This window comes from Apodemus sylvaticus, chromosome 18 (assembly GCF_947179515.1).
Source record: "Apodemus sylvaticus chromosome 18, mApoSyl1.1, whole genome shotgun sequence".
Taxonomy (NCBI): domain Eukaryota; kingdom Metazoa; phylum Chordata; class Mammalia; order Rodentia; family Muridae; genus Apodemus; species Apodemus sylvaticus.
The window spans coordinates 26199508-26221107 of record NC_067489.1 but is presented as its reverse complement, the minus strand read 5'-3'; the positions used below and the strand labels follow the sequence as shown (position 1 = coordinate 26221107).

The 21600-nt window shown below is 41.4% G+C and overlaps 1 protein-coding gene across 6 annotated transcripts in view; it reads left to right on the top strand.

Moving 5' to 3' along the window:
* The window catches only part of Unc5d (unc-5 netrin receptor D), a 534361-nt gene that overhangs the window by 347984 nt on the left and 164777 nt on the right, over positions 1 to 21600 (top strand). For all 6 annotated transcript variants that reach the window (XM_052162698.1, XM_052162699.1, XM_052162701.1 and 3 more), the window contains exon 4: positions 480 to 583. In XM_052162698.1, coding sequence (XP_052018658.1) covers positions 480 to 583 — 104 coding nt within the window. The remainder of the gene's footprint in view (positions 1 to 479; positions 584 to 21600) is intronic.

Here is a 21600-nt window from a genome sequence, read left to right as displayed (position 1 = left end):
TTAGTAGGTGATCTCACTCTATTACTGTCTTTTCCAGCTCCCCAGAGGGTTGCGGGAATGACAGAGGTTACAGATTAATAATGCATTCTTCAGTGAACAACAACAAAAATATTCATGTGCATCTCAAGTTCATAATGGTTGCGGATGGTAATTTATTAGGCCAAGTATTTCATCAGATGCCAAGCAGATAATACTGACACACACTCATGAAATTATGAGGGTTTTTTTTCCCCCTTGGCTCCTAGTAGTTTTTCTTCCTCGTATCAATATAAAGTGTTAAGAACCATTTTGCTAAGTTATATTTCAAGTGCATTTATGAGTCTTGGAGAAGTAGTACTCCGGAGTGTCAGAAAGTGACGTATTTGTGTGTATCTAACTTTTGACATGAAGCTCGCTGTTTTATTGAATTGGGGCCACATGGGAGTAGTGCCAGACCTAGCTCAGTGTAGCATACAGACATATCTTGTGCTTCTTTGCAGATTTACGGAAAAACTTTGAACAAGATCCACAAGGCAGGGAGGTTCCTATTGAAGGCATGATTGTGCTGCATTGTCGCCCGCCAGAGGGAGTTCCCGCAGCAGAGGTAAGAAAGACTCCACTGTCCATAGCCAGGCCTGTCCTTAGTGAGGCAAAGGCCTGGCCTTCTTGCTGTCTGGTTTCCCTTGCAAGACATGATGAAGAAATAATGAAGACGGAAGCTGGGAATTAAACCTGCCTCTTGTCAACATTCTGATTCTCATACAATTTTGCTAGGCAGTTTGGATGGACTGTCCTCGACACTGAGCATAGATGTTGGTATCATTTTCCCTATGTTCTGTTGGGGGCCCCCCACTTTTGAGTTACATCTGAGCATTAATAAGTATGGAACATACCTGTAGGGGGGATGGTTGGCCTCTGGTCATCCTTCGCCTGCTCCTAAACAAGTGTCTTCTGGACATTTGGTATGTCACCATCTCTGTGCTGACACCAGGATTATGGCATGTGCTGCAGCTACTTTGTGACATCTAGAATCCAGAGCCATCATATTTCCTAGTCCAGTCCCCCCAGCATATACTGTGAAACTTTGAGTGTGACTAGTAGTGTCCTGTGGTCACACAGGAGGCTTTCTGAATCCTTGACCTACATATTAAACATGGTCTGATTGGCTAATGATATAATTACTGTGAACTAAGCTAACAAGAGAATCCCAGCTATAGTTTAGGACTATAAAAATAAATGTACAGCATTATCCCTTGCTTAGCAGGAACTGTTTCAGGCATGGCTTTTCTCTGTGAAGCTAGAAAACTATAGTTCCTTCAGTCAAACATAGAGGACTCCAAAGAAGAAAACAGAAACAAAGAAAATGTAAATCTGAAATATTTGTCACCTGTCTTTGCTAAAATATCTTTACAATTTGTAGTGAGAAAGAACAAAGGAAGAGAGGGGAATGAATACATCCCCCCCACACACATACATGCATACACATGCACATAAAGACACATACAAACACATACTCACACTTATACATACACACATACATACATATATATACACACACACATGCACCATACACCCATGCACATATATATATATATACATACAAACACATACTCACACTCATACATACACACACACACATACATATACACATGTATATACAAACATGCAAAATATGCGCGCGCGCGCACACACACACACACACACACACACACCCCTGCATATTTAGGCAGAAATCATGCTGGATAGATGTTGCTCAGGCTCGGGTAGTCTCCAGAAATGAAATAAGCAGACTTGAAAATTGACGTGAGCACGCCGTGCATGATGTGAAAATGCTTAATTTTAAATTCATACTTAATGTAGAACAAAAAGATATTAATCTTCTGCCAACTTTCTCAAAGTATGCACCCTGTCCCCTAAGCACTGCAGTCCATTCATGGGAGACTATGTCATCTTGCTTAGGACCTCCTGTTGTCCCAGGAGCCAGCCTGGCATACCGTCATTCTTTGCAGCTCCCTTACCCACGCTTGAGAATCCTGCTTTACCAATAGGCCAGCAGAGACACATGCAGCCTCTGCAGATCCTCCCTACAGGATGTGGGCCACAGGTGGGAAGGAGGCTAATGTCCTCTGTTAGCAATCTGCCTGCAGGATGTACCACATGACGGACTATACTGAGAAGTTCAGGAGTCGATTTTTACTGCTAGGGGAAAGCATAACCATTTCCCTGGTACAGCCTTAGCCTTTGAGAGGCAAGAAAACCAATGTTCAGATCAATGGACTAACAGAGGCCCCACAGCTGTATACAGTCTCTCTTTCAAATCTTCTAGGGGTCTCTGAAGTGCTTGTGGGAGAGGGGAACTGTTTGTGGTGGGCTTTCTGTTATCACTTCTCCAATTCGATACCTACTGCGCTGCAACCACACCTTCTTCCTCACACTTTCCCAGGTGAAACCGCCACTCTTCAGCCTCAGGTCCTTTGCACATGCTGAATTCAGAAGTGGCAGCCTCTGCTGCTCTTCCTTTAGGGCTTGCTCAAATAAACCCTTGCTCGATGAAGCTCACTGTGGACACTTTGGAGCATGTTGCCCCCCCCCCACATTTACATGTCTTAACCTCCTTTTAGACCTTCCTTGTCTCTTGTCATTCCTATTGTATTGGCCTTGCTTGGTTTCTGTTGTCCTGTTAGACTTCAGTTTGTGTAAGGAGAGATTTTGTGTATGCTACCCATCTCTGTATCACCAGAAAGTGAGATGATACTTTTGTGACTGTTATCTAAAGGAAGGAAGGTTAAGAATGGTAAGAAATGGAGAAAATGGATTCCTTGCATACTGGTGGTAGAGAGGGAAATTTAGTCCTGCTACTAGGGAAACACTAAAGAGATTGCTCCAAAACAAAACACAGGACAGGACGACTCTGTGACCCAGAATCCCACTATGGAGCATGCATCCCCTAAAAGGTGCCTGCACCTCTCCATTCACTGAACTCTAGTCAGTCGCCGATGTCTGGAATCAGTCTGTGTATGTCAGCAGAAGAGAAAAAGTCATGGTTTATGAAATGTAGCTTCTGTATTAGTTAGCCTTTAGAAAAGATGCCTTTCCATTTGTAACAACACATGTGAGCCTCGGGAGCATCACATCACATGAAATGAACAAGGAATGGGATGATCTTACTTTCCTATACAGTTTGAGAATATAAACTCCCTAAACAGTAGTGGCAGTCAAGATTTTGTGAAATGACCAAAGGATACAGGATTTCATGAGAGGAGTAGATTGAGGAGATCAGTTATGCAACATGGCCTCTGTAGTTAATATCAAGAATTATGTTCTTATAAGTTGATGTAACAGACCTTAATTATTGTTCTCATAAGAACTTGATATATATATATATATATATATATATATATATATATATATATATATATATCAAATATACATTAGCTTGGTTTAGCCATCCTGTTATAGATACATATTTCAAAAAAAAACCCATGTTGTACATTCACGTTCACACACACACACACACACAAACTGTGCTGATTTGTCTTATACCAGCTTGACACACAAACTAAAGTTATCTCAAAGAAGGGAACTTCAGATGAGAAAATACCTCCATAAGATCTGTTTGTAGGAAATTTTTTAAATTAGTCATTGATGTGGGAGAGCCCTGTCTATGGTGGGTGGTACCATCCCTGGGCTGGTGATCCTGGATTCTCAAAGAATCCAGGCTAAGCAAGCCACGGGGAGCAAGTCAGTAAGCAGCACCCCTCCATGGCCTCTGCATTAGCTCCTGCCTCCAGGTTCCCACCCTGTTTGAGTTCCTATCCTGACTTCCTTCAGTGATGAACAGTGTTATGGAAGAGTAAACCAAATAAACCCTTTCCCCTAACAGTTTCTATTTGATCAAGGTGTTTCATTGCAACAATAGAAATACAAATTAAGATGCACAGCATGCACCAATGAACACACACACACACACACTTTATTTGACAAGGAAGAAGTTAATCTGTAAAAACCCAAAAGTTCTTCTCATACCAAGATGTTCAGGGTTTACTGAATATACGTGGACATAGCTCCCTGCCTCTGAGTATTGGAGGGTCTATCAGACTTGTGTAGGAAAAGTCTATAAGACTAGTGAGTAGATTTGCTTGTTGTTTCTTTCCTTTTTATTTAGTACTAGGTACTCACAAATGACTTGAACGTTCCCCATCTATATTTTGAAGGTATAGATTAAATGAGGAAAAAAATAAAGGGAACCATAAAGTTCATAATCAGATAAGGTAACAAACGGCACAAGTACAGCAGGCTGTGGGTGTACACACATGCATCCTCACATACCACATCCCAGGCAGGGCAGGCTCTGAGGCTCTGCAGGCTTGTTGGAGGATTCTGGTGCAGCAGGCTAGGTTCTAGGAGCTTCCCAGTCTGGTTGTATGTTTGAAAATATTAGCCTTGCCTTGATATGCCAAAGGATGCCCCTCCACCCTCCTTACCTCACCTCTGCCCATGCGCACAATCCATCTTCTCCCTGCATTTGCTTCTGATGGTGCTTTTCAGCTGTAACCCAAATGAGCAGAGCAGGGTGTCCAGTGTCGGTGAAAATAGGTATTTGGTAGAGTTAAGAAAGAAGGATGAATATGAAGTTTGTTGTATAGTGTGTACCTTCTTATCTATTTGAACATGGACCACCCCACCCTTACTGTCACTATTCCAGGATATTTAAAAAATAGGGGGGGTGCATTTCTTTCTTTAATTCATTTCCCAAAATTCCTGTCACAAAGAACCATAACATAGAAAGCTTAAAATGGCAATTCCCGCCCCCCCCCCCATCCCTGGCTCATAGTTCTAGAGATAGAAGTTGGAGCTCTGTGTGTTGGCAGGACACTCTCTCCTGGGAACACTATAAGGAAATCTCCACTAGGCTGGTATTCCACCTCCTGGTGCTTGAAAACAGTCCCCCCTTTTTTGTTGTTCGTTTTTTGTTTTGATTGTTGTTTTGTTGTTGTTATTTTGTCTTGATTTTTGGGGGGGTGCATAAACACATCCCTTCAGTCTCTGCCTCTGCTTCCATGTGACCTCCTTTCTGTATTCATGGGAGTCTGAATACTCCTGTGTCTATAAAAGCGCCACACAGTGGATCATGTTCCATCCCAGTCCACTATAGCCTTACATTAATTTCATGGATCACAAACATTTGTGAAGACTCAACTTCCAAAGAAAGAGAAGAATGGAAATATAATTCAGCCCAGTATGCTCCCCACTTTCTGTCTGCATAATATCTGTCTTATAAAGTATATTTCAGAGTTAAGCCAGATGAAACTACAGTTCTCATTAAAGAAGTAGTTGGAACTGGAGGATGATTAAAAATAGATTGTAGGTTGAGAGGAACTAGACCTTGGTTTGGGTATGGGAGGTGGCTATGGGGAAATTTTTGTTGCATTGTGAGCAAGTGAACTGCTGCACAGTCCAGGCCATTCTTTCTAGCATTCATGCAGATGGCTTCCCACTTGACATGGCTTTTTGATTTTGTCATGACTATTTGATTTTAACTAGTAGCACAGACAGAAGTTATGGTCTTATATGTCTGTATTCTTCCTTGGAAAGAAGGGAGAATGGGAAAAGAAAGACTAGAAAAGGAGAAGGAAAAGCGACTGTGTCTATGTGCTGCCCTGCTATGGTCTTCAGGATAAACATCTCTATCATTGTCTGTTGTGTGGTCCTCAGATCGGAGAGTGAACTTACTGACTGTGTAATGAAGGGATGGTCCTATGGTGGCTAACTCTATAGTATGGCAGTAGCTGGGTACTGTATTTGGAAACTGGTCAGTCACATGATTGCCGTTGTGAAACATTGTCATGGTTTTTGTCTTCGTCAGTGTCCTATTGCTGCGAAGCAACATCATGACAACCATTAACAAATGAAAAATATTTAATTATGGCTTCCCTATTCTCAGAGCATTAAGTTCATTGTCATGGTGTTGGGGAACATGCAGATAGACATGAGGTTAGAGATGTAGCTGAGAGTTCTAAGTCCCCATCCAACTAGAGATTCTGAGCATGGCACAGGATTTTAAAACCTCAAAACCTACCTCCCAGTGACACACATCCGGCAACAAAGCCACACCTCCCAATCCTTTTAAATATTACTATTCCCTGGTGACCAAGTACTCAAATAGAATGGCTATGGGAGCCATTTTTATTCAGACCACCACAGTATCATTATCTGCCCACAGCAGGGCATGTTCTACCCTGTACCACCACTTGGTAGTCGGGTTCCCATCCTGACCCTACTGAAGGGCATTTGATGTCTTTACTGAAGGGAAGTATGGTGTCAGAGACACTGGTACATCACCTGGATTTTTATCACAGTAGACTGGACAGTCTCCTGCTGCAAGTCCCTTTCAGGGTATGACTATGTCTTGTTTGTAGAAGACATATTATTAATACAATGACCTTTCGCTGTAAGACAGTCTTGGCAATCAACTCATTTGATGAATATATGTAACCTGTATAAGAATATAAAGCCACGGCCGGGTGGTGGTAGCACACACCTTTAATCCCAGCACTTGGGAAGCAGAGGCAGGCGGATTTCTGAGTTTGAGGCCAGAGTAGTCTACAAAGTGAGTTCCAGGACAGCCAGGGCTACACAGAGAAACCCCGGCTTGAAAAACCAAAAAATAAATAAATAAATAAATAAATAAATAAATAAATAAATAAATAATATATTTATAATTTAATTATAAATATATATTTATATATATTTATATATATAAATTATATATAAATAAATAAATAAATAAATTATATATATATATATATATATATATATAAAGCCACCATTTATAGGGCACCTACTTGTACCAAATAATATGTTTAAACCATAGAAAAGATTATGAATTACTAGAAGGGTATAGGATTCTCAAAACTGTCCTATCATAATTGGGTCAGATCTTTCGTATTACTAGTCAAGACTTGACACTAAACTGAAAATTGAGAGCTTAGCTGTCCTCTCTGTAGTTATTTTTGCTTATTTTTCTAGGTTTGGTTTGGTTTGGTTTTGCTTGCTTTGTTTTAGTGTGTGTGTATGTCTCTCTCTCCCTCTCTCTCTCTCTCTCTCTCTCTCTCTCTCTGTGTGTGTGTGTGTGTGTGTGTGTGTGTGTCTGTGTATGTGTGTGTGTATGTTTGTATGTTTGTGTATGTCTGTAGTGTGGTATGGTGAGGCCATGTAGTTAGGAGGCTCCCTAAGTATTTCTCAAGCTTGAGAGCTCTGGGTCAGTGAGGGCAAATCTGCTTGCTCTTTTCCTGGACATTCTACCCATAACCCTACATCTGCTATGCAGGCTGTGAGTCTCTAAAACAGTAACCCAACACAAAACAAGAAGCAGAGTACAGAGAGATGGAGGCTTTGGAGCGGAGGCCTAAGGAACCTTCCTCAGTGTATGGAGACTGGGAGATGCTCTCATAGGCTGTACATAGGAATTGGATGTCTCTTGCCTCCCTGGTCTCTAGTATATTCTAGAGTGCCACCTCCTCTCCGCCCCACACACACACCCTTCCTCCATCCCAAGGTTGCCTGTTTCCATTCTTTCTGATGGCTCACAGGGCTTCACTCCTGCCCACCTACCCAAACCTAATCATGTAATAAGATGGTAGGGACGAGACAGAGAGGAGAACAAATGAATATGATCAAAGTACACTGGATACATACATGGGAATGTCATAATAAAGCCCCTATTAAAATTAATACACACTAATAAAATCTTATCTTCCGAGAATAAAAAAAAAGAAAAAAAGAAAAGAAAGGAATTGGATGGCCATGGATCACTTGAATAGGCTTTGAAAGAGAAGAAAAGGAATGGTCCTGTAACTTCTGTACTCATAGCTGTTTTTCATGTTTGGTCTTATCCTTGACAGAAGAAGTTGTCAGAAAGGACACAAGTTTGCTCTAAGGAGCGGACTGTGAACTTTGGATTAGAGAGTTATTACCCTAGTGTTCACAGATGACCTATGGAAATGGTTGGGCAGACCAAAGGCTCTCAGCATGGAAAGGCAATGGGGGACATCATGGCCTTTGGTATCCAATGTGTACTCAATTCTCCCATGTTGACTAACTGCTATGGCAAGTTACCACCTACTCTCAACCCTAGTTTCCTCACTGGAAAATCGAAGGAATAGTTCTTTGTAGGGTTTCTGGGGGTGGGGTCAAAGAAGAAAAAAAATGTAGAATATTTAGTACCGTTTCTAATATTAATTATTAATGGCAGCCATTATTGACCTTTAGGGTTCTTCCTCTTTCATGTTTATTTTATTATTACCTCATCTTGTATGGTCATGTGTTTATGCCAATGTCTATATGTGTGCATGTGGAGGCCAGGGGTCAACCTTGGGATGTTGTCCCTCAGGCACTGTCAAGTTTATTTTTGAACTAGTGTCTGTCATTGGCTTGGTGCTGGCTTGAGTAGTCTGGATGCCCAGCCAGCTCCATATAATATATATATATGCATATATACATACATATATACATACATATATACACATAATTGCATATGTATATATGTATACATACACATATATACTTATATATGTATATACATACATATATGTATACATGCACATAATATATGTGTATGTATACCTCCATAAGCTCTGGAATTACAAGTGATCTGCCACACCCAAGTTCCTCCCCCACCCCCATTGGGTTATATGGCAAGTACTTTCCCTGGCAACCTATCTCTTTGTCCTCCTTCATTGCCTTTAAAAATTAATGAATCTTCAAATCTCAGAAAGAGAAATAAAGGCCTGCTGTAGTGAGGGGGCTAAATTAAAGCTGCAGTCTCCTGCAATACATCGTTCTGAGTATCAAGCATGAGGGAGACTTGGCCTTCCCCAATGGAAGGACACTGCTTCTAGCTTTCTTCATTTGTTATGTTGCCCATGGAGGAATTAAATGTCTACTGATGAAGGCCACCTGGTTTCCTGCCCCTCCCCCTGTATTAGGGGTGGCATTGTTAGTAAAGCATCTTTGAAAGATTACTTAATGTAAACTTGAATGTTAGCACCAGATTTCCTTCGATCTGGCTTAAGTAAAACTATCACACTGACCCTGCATACATAGTTCTTCCCAAATACCTGAGAAGTGAACAGGTGATAACTGGAGCCTTCCCAGGTTTCAAGATCTCATCCTAATTGCTCGATGTATCCGAATAATCATACCACTACAATTACTCTTAACCTTAACCTTGGGACAGTTGTAACTAAAGACAGCAAATTTAGTGTTGGATACTTGTTGTCTTGCTAAAAACCAATTTGCTCTTTTCAAAACAATTCATTATCCCACACTGCACTTTTTTATATTGCCCAATTAAATGAAAAAATCTATCTTTCATAAAAGTTAGAAATTATGTCCAATGAAAATCCGACATTTTAATGGTTTTCTACAGATTAAAATTGTAGAGTTCTCAATAAACCCTGATTTACTGATGCTGGCTATAAAATGGTTATTGCTGTTAATAAAGCCTATAAATCTTAACAGGTTATATTTGCCTTGGACAATAAAACTTGCCATAAAGGCTTAGTGTCTAGGGCTAATTCTGCTCACATCAAGGTAAACAGCCTGCTCCAAATAATTCAGTGTCTTTGAGAATTAAGGCCTTAAAGCTAAGCAACCGACAGATTCTAGCCCTGGGCCTTCACCTGCCAGGAACTATTTTTGTTGTTGCGTCTCACCAAGGAGTCAAAACTGACATTGGAATTAGAAAAGTCAAGGTAGAGGGCCTCCATGGGGCCTTGGCATCCTTGCAGGATGGAAGAGGAGTATGTCTTCTTTGGGCCCAGCCCAAAGCTGGGTCAGCCATTAACTGATCACCATGAGCATATGAAGCACTTCTGCTTGATGAAGTCCTCCTGAGCTATGTAGGCGTTAGACGCCAGATTAAGGGCTGATGAGGTGAAAGAGGTTAAAGAAAGGAAATCGTTTTCTAGCTGCCCCTCTAGGAATCAAGGATGGCTTATCAAGTCTTGTTAATCACCATCTCCTTGGCTATTTGTCAGGTTTTGCTAGTGTTTGGGAATTTCATTTTAAGTTTCCTTTACTTGGATGAAAGTCAAGGAAGTGGCTCTTGTCATGGCGTTGGCGGTATCAACTTGGTATCATCATCTGGAGGATGAGAAGAAGTGACAAATGGGTAGACTTCCCCAGGTTTTTTTGCAGCTAGACAAATGCATCTCTTCCAAATCTCCTGATATGTGCCATGCATTCAAACTGCTTGGTGTTGCCAATTTTACCTATTCCACGATGTGATGATGTGATTGCTTGTTGCCTGTGTCTGTGTAGCAACCTAGCCTGGCTCTTTACCACTCATGAAGGACCTGGGTAGGACTAATATTCTTAAGTAAAGTCCTTTCCAGAAAAAAGTAAACAAACAGAACAAAAAACCTGACCATGTCGCTATGTGTGCCAGGCCCTATTATTTTCAGGATACTATTAAAAAGAGGACTTTGGACAAACATAAGTATCTAGGATCAAAGGCTAATTGTTGCATATCGCTTATTTTGTTATAAAAATTAGAGGCTTAGGTACTGCAAACTCCTAGTGCCCCTTTTCCTCTTTCTCATTATTTCTGATGCATAACTGTGAAGATCTGTCCATTATCTGTGGCTTCCCATTGTCTTGATAATTCTGCTCAGATTGGCACCCAGCCGTTTGCAAGTGAGGAGCCCCTCACTCTTCTCCTGTGAGAACATTCTGAATGAAAGGTTCCTTTGTTACTAATTTGCTCACCAGCATAAAACTCCAAAAGAGAACCTATGATATTGGGCTTTTTAAGACAAGAGTCAGCAGACTATTGTGTTTAACCTCAATCAAACAGACTAGGAAATGAGGATTTTATTTAAAAAAAAAATAAGACTCTTAATAATTGACTAGAGGGATGTGAAGTGAGCTGCCCACATTCTGAAGCAGTGAGCCTCAGGTATAAATAATTAATCTAATTTGGCGCAGCCAAAGCACAAGGAATGTCTAATAGTCCAGATAAACTTTGCTTTGAGGAGCCTGACAATGAGGACCTTTGCAGAGAACCGCATTTGATTAGAATGTATAATATTGTAATAGAAACCTAATGGACTTGAAAGGAGGGAGTGTGTTGAATTGGTTAAATACTGGTAATTAAGTGAGAGGAAATTAGTCCTTTGAAAACATTCCCGGGGAAAAAAAATCTGCTGTTCTAAGAGAGATGGGAACATGAGGTTAATATAAGTGATTTAAAAAGGGAATGTCTGCAGTCCAGATACCCTCAGCCTTACAGAAATACGTATGCAAACCTTGTTGCTGATTGTGCTTTCGCATCCTGAACTCTGAAGCTTTTCTCCCTTGATGAAGACAACCTTGCTGAAGCTTGCTGGTTTGTAGCTACTTTCCTTTTCCTCCTTAGATTCCTGGGGAAGGGGAGCTTAAACATGGTCCTTAGAATGGCGATTGCCATGGGCAAGAAGTGATGCCAAAGATTGTTGGCTTGCCTCTCATCTGTTGCCTCGAGCTCTGCCAATGCCAGCTCTACGCAACTGTCCTTCTTGGTCCCCATTGTGCTTCCTTCTGTCTTACATAGCAGTCCCTATGCTCTGTGTGTGTCCTGTTCCTTCCCTTGTCCTCCTGTCCATCTCTGATTTACATAGTCTCAGATGGGTCCTTACCTACCAGCCTCTTAGGTCTTTCCTGCTCAACCTGGTCAGAACTGTGTGGGCCGATCATTGGTGACTGGAACAGAAACACGACGTAAGAGCATAAAGGATTGTCTTGACTCTGGCTCCTAGATACAGAAGCTGCAGTTAGCTGTCTGCTGGCTTCATGGACATGACTCTGTGCTGAAGCAGAACAACATGGCAGCTGGAGCATGTGGTAAAAGAGGCTGCTCACGGGTGGTGACTGAGAAGCAGAGACTTGGAGGACAACTTCAGAGGCATGCTTCTGGTGACGCTTTTCCTCCAGTCAGATGCCAGCTTGCTCAGCTTCCATAGTCTCATGAGAGTCTCCTCAGTGCTTACCCAGGCAGTGTGTTAATCCATCTATTAGAGCAGTACGTTTCCATACAGTTACGTTCCAGAGTCTCACCTCTATATATTCTGTCAATCAAGCCTTCACCACATCATCCTTTGGAGGATAGTTCCAATCCATACAATACCCTGATTGATCTTTCCTAGAAATATGTAATTTAACTGTTGTGACCCTCTCAAGTGTTTTCTTCTTTCCTCTGTATGTTTTTATAACATATTGATTTGAATACTTTTTTCATTATATTTTTAACCATTGTATTTAATTTTTCATACCAATGTGTCATAGTTCCTCAAAGTAATATCCCATGGGGACAGGAAGTAAAAAAAAATCACTGATTTTAATACCCCTCACCCACTGAGTAGATAATACAAATGTGGCCAAGCAGATGGATTCCTGACAAATTGTACATATAATAATTAACTTTTAAATTTGGGTAGAACTTTACAGTTTATATTTTAATTATATCAAGGTCATTTGATCTTTAAATATAGGTATGTGTGTGTGAGTGAGTGTGTGTGAGTGTGTGTGTGTGTGTGTGTGTGTATTTGTATATATTGGTGTCTCTGGCTTATAAAATAATGAATTTAGTTTGGACAGAAGGAGATCCCTTTGTCCAGGATGCATGAAACAAGAAATGTTTCATATTTCAAATGTTTTGGTTTATTAATATTTGTTATATTATTAATCATCATTATCAACATCATCATTATTGTTATTATTGAATATATGTAATGAGATATCATGGAGATGGGAGCCCACTTAAATATAAATATAACTTATGTTTTATATTATCTTGTATAGCTTAAGATAACTTTGTATATTCTCTTTACTAATTTTGTACAAACTTTTGCTTGTCATATCAGTGTTCAGAACGTCCTCTCTTTGGGTGTCTGAAGAGAGCCGAGTGGTAGAACATTTTCACAACATGTGTGACCCTAGGTTGGATCCCCAGCCCACAAAACTGCTTTATATTTTGGTGCATTTTGACTTTTAGATTTGGAGGTTATGGTTGTTCTCTGTGTATACTCCCTGGGAAACTGCAATGCAGCTCACCTGTATTTCATGTGTCCGCTAACCTTCCCAACAGCTCTCTGAGGGAGGGATGGCAGTTTTATAGATAAGGGAACTTACAAGCTTACAAGGTATAATGTAGTTACTCAAGCACATGGTTACTGAGTGAGCCACTATGGGGCAGTCTAACTTCAGAGCCTTTACATAAAAAAGCCACATTGTTGGTCACACCTTTTATCCTAAGCATAAACTAGGTAGACAGTTTGCCTGTCCTTGCCTGGCTTAAAATCTCATGTCATAGATCATATATATATATATATATATATATATATATATATATATATAGAGAGAGAGAGAGAGAGAGAGAGAGAGAGATAGGGATATATATTGTCAACATCACTAACCTTGTGCTTTGGACCCATTATTATGTAAAGACGCTTGACTTGAATATGAGCTCCACACTCCTGTGATGGTTGATTGGATAAATGAGATAACTGACCGAATGACTAAAAGGGCAGATGGCATTTTCAGCATAGATTCCCTGGACACTGTAGTTTACTTATTAGACAGGACACAGTGGAACACCAAACTATTACCAGTCAGTTTAAAACATACGGAATTATTTTTTCTTGGTATTGTCCATTTTACGTTTTTGTACCACATTTGAACTTGAGTAACTGAATCCACGTCCAAAGGAGGATTATTATATATGAATATGTATGCACATGTAGACCAACTGCATTTTCTTCTCTTGGGCTAGGGTGCAGTTCAGAAGTAGAGCTTACTTACCATGCATGTAGACTCTTCATTTGATCCCTAATACCACAAAAGAATGATAGTTCTATTCTATTGCTTATATTCATGATTCAAGGTCTAAGCCCATTGGCAGTTGTTTCTGTACTTTGATGGCACTGGATTGTGCACTGCACTGGGATTGTAGGGATGTCAGGCAGGGTGACTTAGTGTCAAGGATGGGCATGTAGCTGGCTTTGATAGCAATCCAGACAGCCCGCAACCAACCAGTCAGTACAATGATATTCTTCAAAGCCACGCATAAGGAAAGCAAATGTCTGTTTGCTCCATTATCATAATGAAGGTGTAGAACTATTTCTCCATCCTAGGTCTTCTTACACAGTTTAGCAGCAATAAACAGTCTTTAAATCTTGAATTATGCAGAAGTAAGAGCAGCCCAGGAGGCCTCCACACACACAGCTACAGATCTGTAACTCAGCAGTAATGTTCCATGGGTGTGAATCAGGAGCTGCATCCCGGCCCTGCTGAGACAGCATAGGTTTTAAAGTTTCCAGGCAGCACAGCCCACACCACCCTGATCCTCTCTGAAAATGCAGGCTGCCCGTGTTTTACAGCTCATTAAATTGGAAGGAAGCAACCACAGCCACACACACCATCAGCAGCTTCTCCTGGCAGTTCTCTGCCGTGGGGTCCTCGGGTCCTTATTGCTCTCTTCAGTCCGCTTTGGAAGACATGATACCTGCAGCTACTGCTTTTTTTTTTTTTTAACTTTTAGTTAATTGTGGGTGATGATAATGAGCACCCGCCCTGCGGACATTCTTTCACATAACTGCCAGTAGAATAGAGTGTGCCCATTTCTCCTCTGTGGGTGGTGTAGACACCTGCAGAATAAGCACCTGCCTACAGGTGCGATAGAGATGCATCCAGTTGATCTTATTACAGGTTGGCTATAATTCTAGAACCTGCTGCTGAAGGAATCCTAGGTGGACTCTCATTATACCACAAACTCTCATTATTTCTCTGGGGTTTTTTTTTCTTCTCTCTCTCTCTCTATAAGATCTTAAGGAGCCATTGCAATCTGCCCTGGGAGCCACAGATCCACCAGCATAGTAAGCACGTCAAGTGGGAAAGTGACTTACTACAAGTCCCTAAGCTTTGCTTTGTACAAATTGCAGTGGCTTCTACCCCACCGATTACGGGCAAACCATCCCAGCCTAGCAGCTGCACAGCTCACTTCCCATGAAGCTCAGACTCGCTTGGCTCTGTCTGTTAACTCTCCAAGAAAAACCATCCAACACTCAAAAGCCAAACAGCTGATAATCCCCTGCTGCGGTGAATTTTGATTTAAATATAACTCAGTCTCACTTGGCTCTGGCTTAACTGAATTGGAACTGTTCTTTTCATTGTTGATTCAGTATTGGCTGGAAGATCTGGCTGTCTATTCCCCCTAACAGATTCTCCATGGAGGTATTTATTAGTTGTGTGCAGTATTTCTGAGGCCCTATGGACTGCCTACCGTGGCCCTTGATCATCACAGTGATAGATTAAAGCTTCATTTCTGTCCACAGGATGTTGAGCTGATGGTTAGCTTTCTGGCTCAACTGGTTCCCTTTAAGATCACACCCTAGAGGCAATCATGGTGGGTATTGCATGGGAACAAGAAACACTCCACATTGTGCCATTATTGGCTAGATATGGCACTGTGCTTTGAGAATTATCTATTGAACTAGGTAGCTATTCTACTCCTGTTTTCAATATTGTCATCTCTATGCTATTTGAAATGCCGTAGTTACAGTACCTGCAAACATTTAGAAGGGAGCCAGTGTGGTATAGTTCTGCATCATTAAACCTTTCTGTAGAAAAATGGTTTATCTCTCTTTAGAACACACATTCTCGTGAACTTAGTTCAAGAACAGGAATCATGAAATGGTGCTGAAGGCAGGTTTTAGGGATAACAAATAAAGAAGGAAATTAACATTCCCAGTATGGAAAGGCTGAACTTGCTGATGTAATATTGCTTTTGATTCTGTGATCTTCCAGAGTGATGCAATCCTCAGTAGAGATGGTTGTGACTGCTCACAATAGTTGGAAGACTCCATGCCAGGCTTTCTACTAGGCAGTTACTATGGACAATTCTATATAGGTCTTTCAGCCAACGTACTTTTTTTTGTCTTATTGATACAGTAATTGAATAATTAAGTAACTTTGAAGAAGACCCCCCCCCCCAGATTGTAGGATCCCTGGTTGTTATTTTTTTTTCACTTCAAGTATAGCTTTTGGCACAATCCTATACTGTCAATTGTTACTTCCTCTCTGCCCAGAGGTTGCCAAGTAAGGGACGAGATTCTGTAGGTATATGCAGGCCACCAATGGATTCTTAGTATCAAACAGCACAACATTTCTCACCAACGCTGATCTGTTTTCTATTGGTACACTCAGATATTAGATTAATGACTATCCATAGTCAGTTAGTTATATGACCGGTTCCTAAAACTTTAACACTTATCACTGCAGATTTCAATTTATTTAATAAATGAGTTCTTTGCCTCAAAGTATTTGACAATGAATGGGATAGTTCCTCTGTTCTTAATCAGTCCAAGTATCAAGCAAATGAGAGAAATATGTAAATAAAAATATAATAGGTGGCTAGAGAAATGGCTCAGTAGTTAAAGTATGCACTGCTGTTGCAGCAGATCTGAATCCAGGTCCTAGCACCCAGGACAGTTCACAAATACCTATAAATCCAGCTCCAGAGGCTCTGACTCCCTTCTTCGGCCTGTGAAGGCATGAGTGATCATGCACATACCCACATATAGACATGAACACATACACGTAATTCAAAATAAAATCTTAAAAGAAGAATCTAACAGTTTGAATGTTGCAACAGTAAAATAGAAAAAAAAATATATCTGTTTCTCCTGACCAAGCCTGCTCAGAATAGCATTCTCATGAATGTTTTGGAAAACTGATTATAAGCCCATTGTGTGGCAGGGTTATATTGAATGAGAGGCAAAATCACATGATTGGTCAGGAAGCATAATCTTTTTTGTTAGCTTCATTTTGAGAATGCCTTAAAAGCTACCTGAGTGCTGGTGTTAGGGAATAGACAAGGCCACAATCAGCAGCTCTGCTATGCAGAAAGCTCTGACTGACCTCTGTCAGGTCGTGAAGAGACATTGTGCATCAGCGATGTACTTGTTGGTCCATGAGTCTGCTTAAAAAGACACTGTTCCTCACTCCAAGAGCCCAGACTAAGTGGCAAGCTGGTAAGGTTTAAGTTGTATAGAGGTCTCAGTGCCATTGTTGGAAGTAACATTAAAAAAAAAAAAAAGATCTGGTTTTTAAATAATTTCAAATTTGCATTCAAGTTCAAGACTAAGAATGAAACAAAGTAGAGAACGTCTAGGAGTACTGTGACAACTGCCGTGACAGCCAGCTCTCCCTCTCTAACCACAGCAAGTAGTAGACCTGTCCTTTGAAGCCCTTTAGTTAGGTGTGTTGCCCCTGTCCTGCGGAGCAGATGAAAGGCTAGGTAGGCCTGTGGATGCTTTGTACTCCTGACCTAGGGCAGCGTGTCCCAGTCCCAGCACAGCTGCCACTGCCTCTGAACATCCGTGTCCAGATTCCACTTTGTCCATTCTGCACGGCTAATGGCAGTGCTCCTGTCCGCTGACTCCGAACAAACATTGCGGCTGATGAGAAGGTCGCAGATCTTTATATCATTCAATGCCCCTGAACTAGCCCTTCCCCTCTGCATTCAGTGTGGACTCCCAGAGCTCTCTGATAGAGCCTTTGAAGGTGTCCTTTCTCTTCTCTGGACTCGCTCTACATTCTGTTCTGAGAACACAGGGATCCTCCCACTTCCCAGTGCCTTTGATCCCATTAGAGCCATGTAGGAGACTCCCAGGTTGTATTGTCATTAAACCGTTTGACTAAAAAAAAATCTATGCCCAGGGCAGACCAAGGCTGGTGAAGTGCTATCACGATTGTGTCCATGCAGCAGGATGCTTTCAGCCACATAATGACGTTAATGCTCTCAAAGCTCCTTTGGTACAACAGTGTGGCAGAAGCTTTTGTGTCCTATTGGATCACACCAGTGCGTTATTCTATCAAAAGAGCTTCTGCTCACCTCAGGTCCTGAGTCCATTGTCTCAGCCATCATCTGCATCTGCTTTATCCTTTATGTATTATTGTTCGCAAGGGTTTGTTCTACCATGTTCTATCATAGCCTTAGGACTGGCTAACCTTACTACCTGCATTTAAAGTGGCTTGCTACAAGTTCTTTCACTTACATTCATTCAAGCATGAAATCGAGCACTGATGCACTTCTCTACCTGGACAACTCATGGACTTATTGTTGTATTTACATGCCTCAGTTTCCTGCTTTCTGTCCATTTCTTGGCTATTGTAGAAATTATGGATTCCTGGGATAACCAAAGATAGTGTCAATCAACAATAATCGCCATCTGCTTTCTAGCACTTATCAGTTGATACTTGACTCTGACTCTGTATTTTTAAAACATAAGACAGAGAGGTTTTAACCTCAATAATACTGACATACATTTGTGGGCTGATTCTTGTTTTAAGGGGATACCCTGGTCAAGGGCGAGCTGTTGCGCAGCATCTTTAGCCTTTCTCTACCCGTTGATATAATTAAGCCAGCCATGCTCTAGCCAACCCAAGTGTAACTACCCAAAACTGTGATCAGACATTGCCAAACAGCTGTTGTTGGAATGCTGGCAGAGGCATTGTTTTCTTTTAGGATGTTTAGATCTGTATTCTGATACCGTAGTGATGGGAATGTAACTCATTTGGAGAGTGCTGGCTTAGGGTGCCTACAGCCTGGGCTTCAGTCCCCACCACAAAAAGATAAAATAAAAACAGAAAGAGAGGATAGGAGAGAATGTCTACGGCTTTACCTCATTGAGTAGTGTGCTTGCCTCTCGCTCACAAAGACCTGGGTTTAACCCCAGCATCATATGAAGCCAGGCATGTTGGTACCTGGGAAGGTAAAGCCAAGAGGTACACAAAGGCTCAGTCAATCTCAACTACACAGCATAATTGAGGACAGCCTAGACTACCTGAGACCCTGTCTACCAAAGAAAGGAAAAGGTAGGAGGAGAGGGATTCTGCTATACATTCTGTTTAATATCTTGACTGCTGTATAGCTTGGGCTCACTCCTTTATGTTGAATGGAATTTCACATTAATCAGCAGTTTGTAACACATCCCACTGGCCTGTGATCACTTGAAATAAGTGGGTATAGCATCATATTCACCTCTTAATAGACTGTCCTTAAGCCTATTAAGCCAATCTGACATGTATTAGACATTCAGAAAAAAAAAATAATATGTTGAGGCAATGTGTAAGTTCAAATGAAAATGATTGGGCTGGGTTTTGTAATTGATCAGAGGTATGTGGAATACGTAAGAGTAAGCTATACTGCAATCGGATCTGTATAAGAACTGAATGAGATGGAAATAAGAACTAAAAGAAAGTAGTTCACCCCAGGGCGTGGACACTGCCTGTGCTATTCTGAGGCAGCCCACTGTGCCAGCTTTCACATGACAAAAAGGAAAAGCTACACTGGACAACTACAAATTGCAACTCTGTGTGGCCTTGAACCGGTGCTTACAAATGTTCTGAACAGAATGCTTATAGTGAATTTGAGTCATATCAGGAGGTACCCCTGCAAAGCAAGTAACCACAGACAGTTTTCTGCATATATCAAAATTTCATAGTCACACAGTGATAATTAGAGCATTTGCCTATAGTATATGATTCAGTCTTCACTGAAGTCTCAAAAAAATCTAAAAGGAGACCAATGAATCTACTGGCACGACTTGAGGAGATTTCAGAGGATGTGGAACATGTGTTCAGGAGACCTGAGTTCCAGGTCAGTTCCTTAAATAGATATATTAATATTTTTCCTGTATAAAAGTCAGAGGCACAAAATGACAGCTGGGGGCCTCTTAAAATCCTTCCGAAGGTGTTACTTATTATAAGCCTGCTCTTTTAAAAATGAGGATCTTAAGCCAGATGGATTGGCCTGTTCCGGATGTCTCGGCTACTTTGGAGACTGAGGTGAGAGTGTCACATGAGCCCAAGCATTTGAGAACAAGTAGGTATCTTAGTTTTTTTATTGCTATGATGAAATATACCATGACCAAGAACCAAATTGTAGAGGACAGGGTTTATTTGGCTTACACTTCCATATTGCTCTTTATCATTGAAGGAAGACAGAAAAGGAACTCAAACAGGGCAGGAGGCTATAGGCAGGAGCTGATGCAGAAGCCATGGAGAGGTGCTGCCCACTGGCTTGTTCAGCCTGCTTTCTTATAGAACCCAGGACTACCAGCCCAGATACAGTAGCACCCACAGTGGGCTGGGACCTCCCCCATCAATCACTAATTAAGAAAATGACCTATACCTGGGTTATGGAGTAATTTTCTCAATGGAGGTTTCCTCCTTTCAGGTAACTCTAGTTAGTGTGTCAAGTTGATGGAAGAATAGTCAACACGGTAGGCAACATAATGAGATTCATCTCTTTAAAAGAGGCAAGGTGTGAGCTCATCAGGGTCTATCTGTAGCTCTTTACATGTACTGTGTGTGTGTGTGTGTGTGTGTGTGTGTGTGTGTGTAAAACAATAATAAAGAGAAAGGCTATCTATCAACTTGAGTGTGGGAGAAACATGGGAGTGGTTTGAGATACGGTACCTGGGATGGGCTAAAGGAAAAAAATGAAAGGGGGAAATTTCAACTCAAAATACATATTTTTAAAGGCAGGGTGAGGGAGGGAGGGAGAGAGGGAGAGGGAGAGGGAGAGGGAGAGAGAGAGAGAAAGAGAGAGAGAGAGAGAGAGAGAGAGAGAGAGAGAGAGAGAGAGAACATAGAGCCAGCTAGGTGCTCCAAGCTCCCCCTAGCCATCTTGTTCTCTTAATGCTGTTCTTTCTGAACTGGTGTCCTTGTTTTTGAAAAATAAGATAATGCTACACAACCATGCTATGCATGTCACTAAAACGGGAAATGTCTTTATAGCATTTCCTTTGGTCCATGGCACTTCGGATGTTTATGGTTAGAAGTAGTGGTAGATAATAAATCCATTAGGGATTTGAGAGAAGAGGGGCGTCATGACCCTGGGGACCAGACATAAGCGCTCCATCACAGCACGGAACGCGGCTCTGCCCTGGTGCTTTTCTTAGCTGGAATCGTATTGTTTTCCATTTCGTATTCATTATTCCTTCTTCCGAAAAATGAGTTTTATCCACTTTCATACCTGCTTTTGTTAACCTGGAATAGTTTAGTACATTCCAGGCAAAGCGAATGCTTTCTTCATGATCTCTCTCTCTCTCTCCCTCTCCCTCTCCCTCTCCCCCTCTCCTTCTCCCTCTTCCTCTCCCTCTCCCTCTCTCTCTCTCTCTTCTCTGCTTTGGGGATGGAGCAATGGCTGGGGGGGTATGTTTTCTCAGTGACAAATCCATTTACTTTCAAAGTAAAACAATGAAGAATGAGAACAACTTGATGGTGTCATTGGACGTGCTCTGTACCAGTCAAGGTGGAAGATCTAGAATCAATATGACTAATGGATCCCGGGTCCAAGAGATAGAGTCAGCAAAAAGGATAAATTATCACTTTGCCATGCTTCCCCGATGGTAATTTCTTCTTGCTGTCTGATCCGATAGTCATTGCCGTGTTCCCGTGGCGGCCGTCAGCCCAATCCTAAGCTGAGCCGGGAAGCACTCGGTCAGTACATCACCATGTCGGGCTCTGACTCACTTTTATGTCTGTTTGTCCCTTATTACTTTCTTTGCCTGAGTA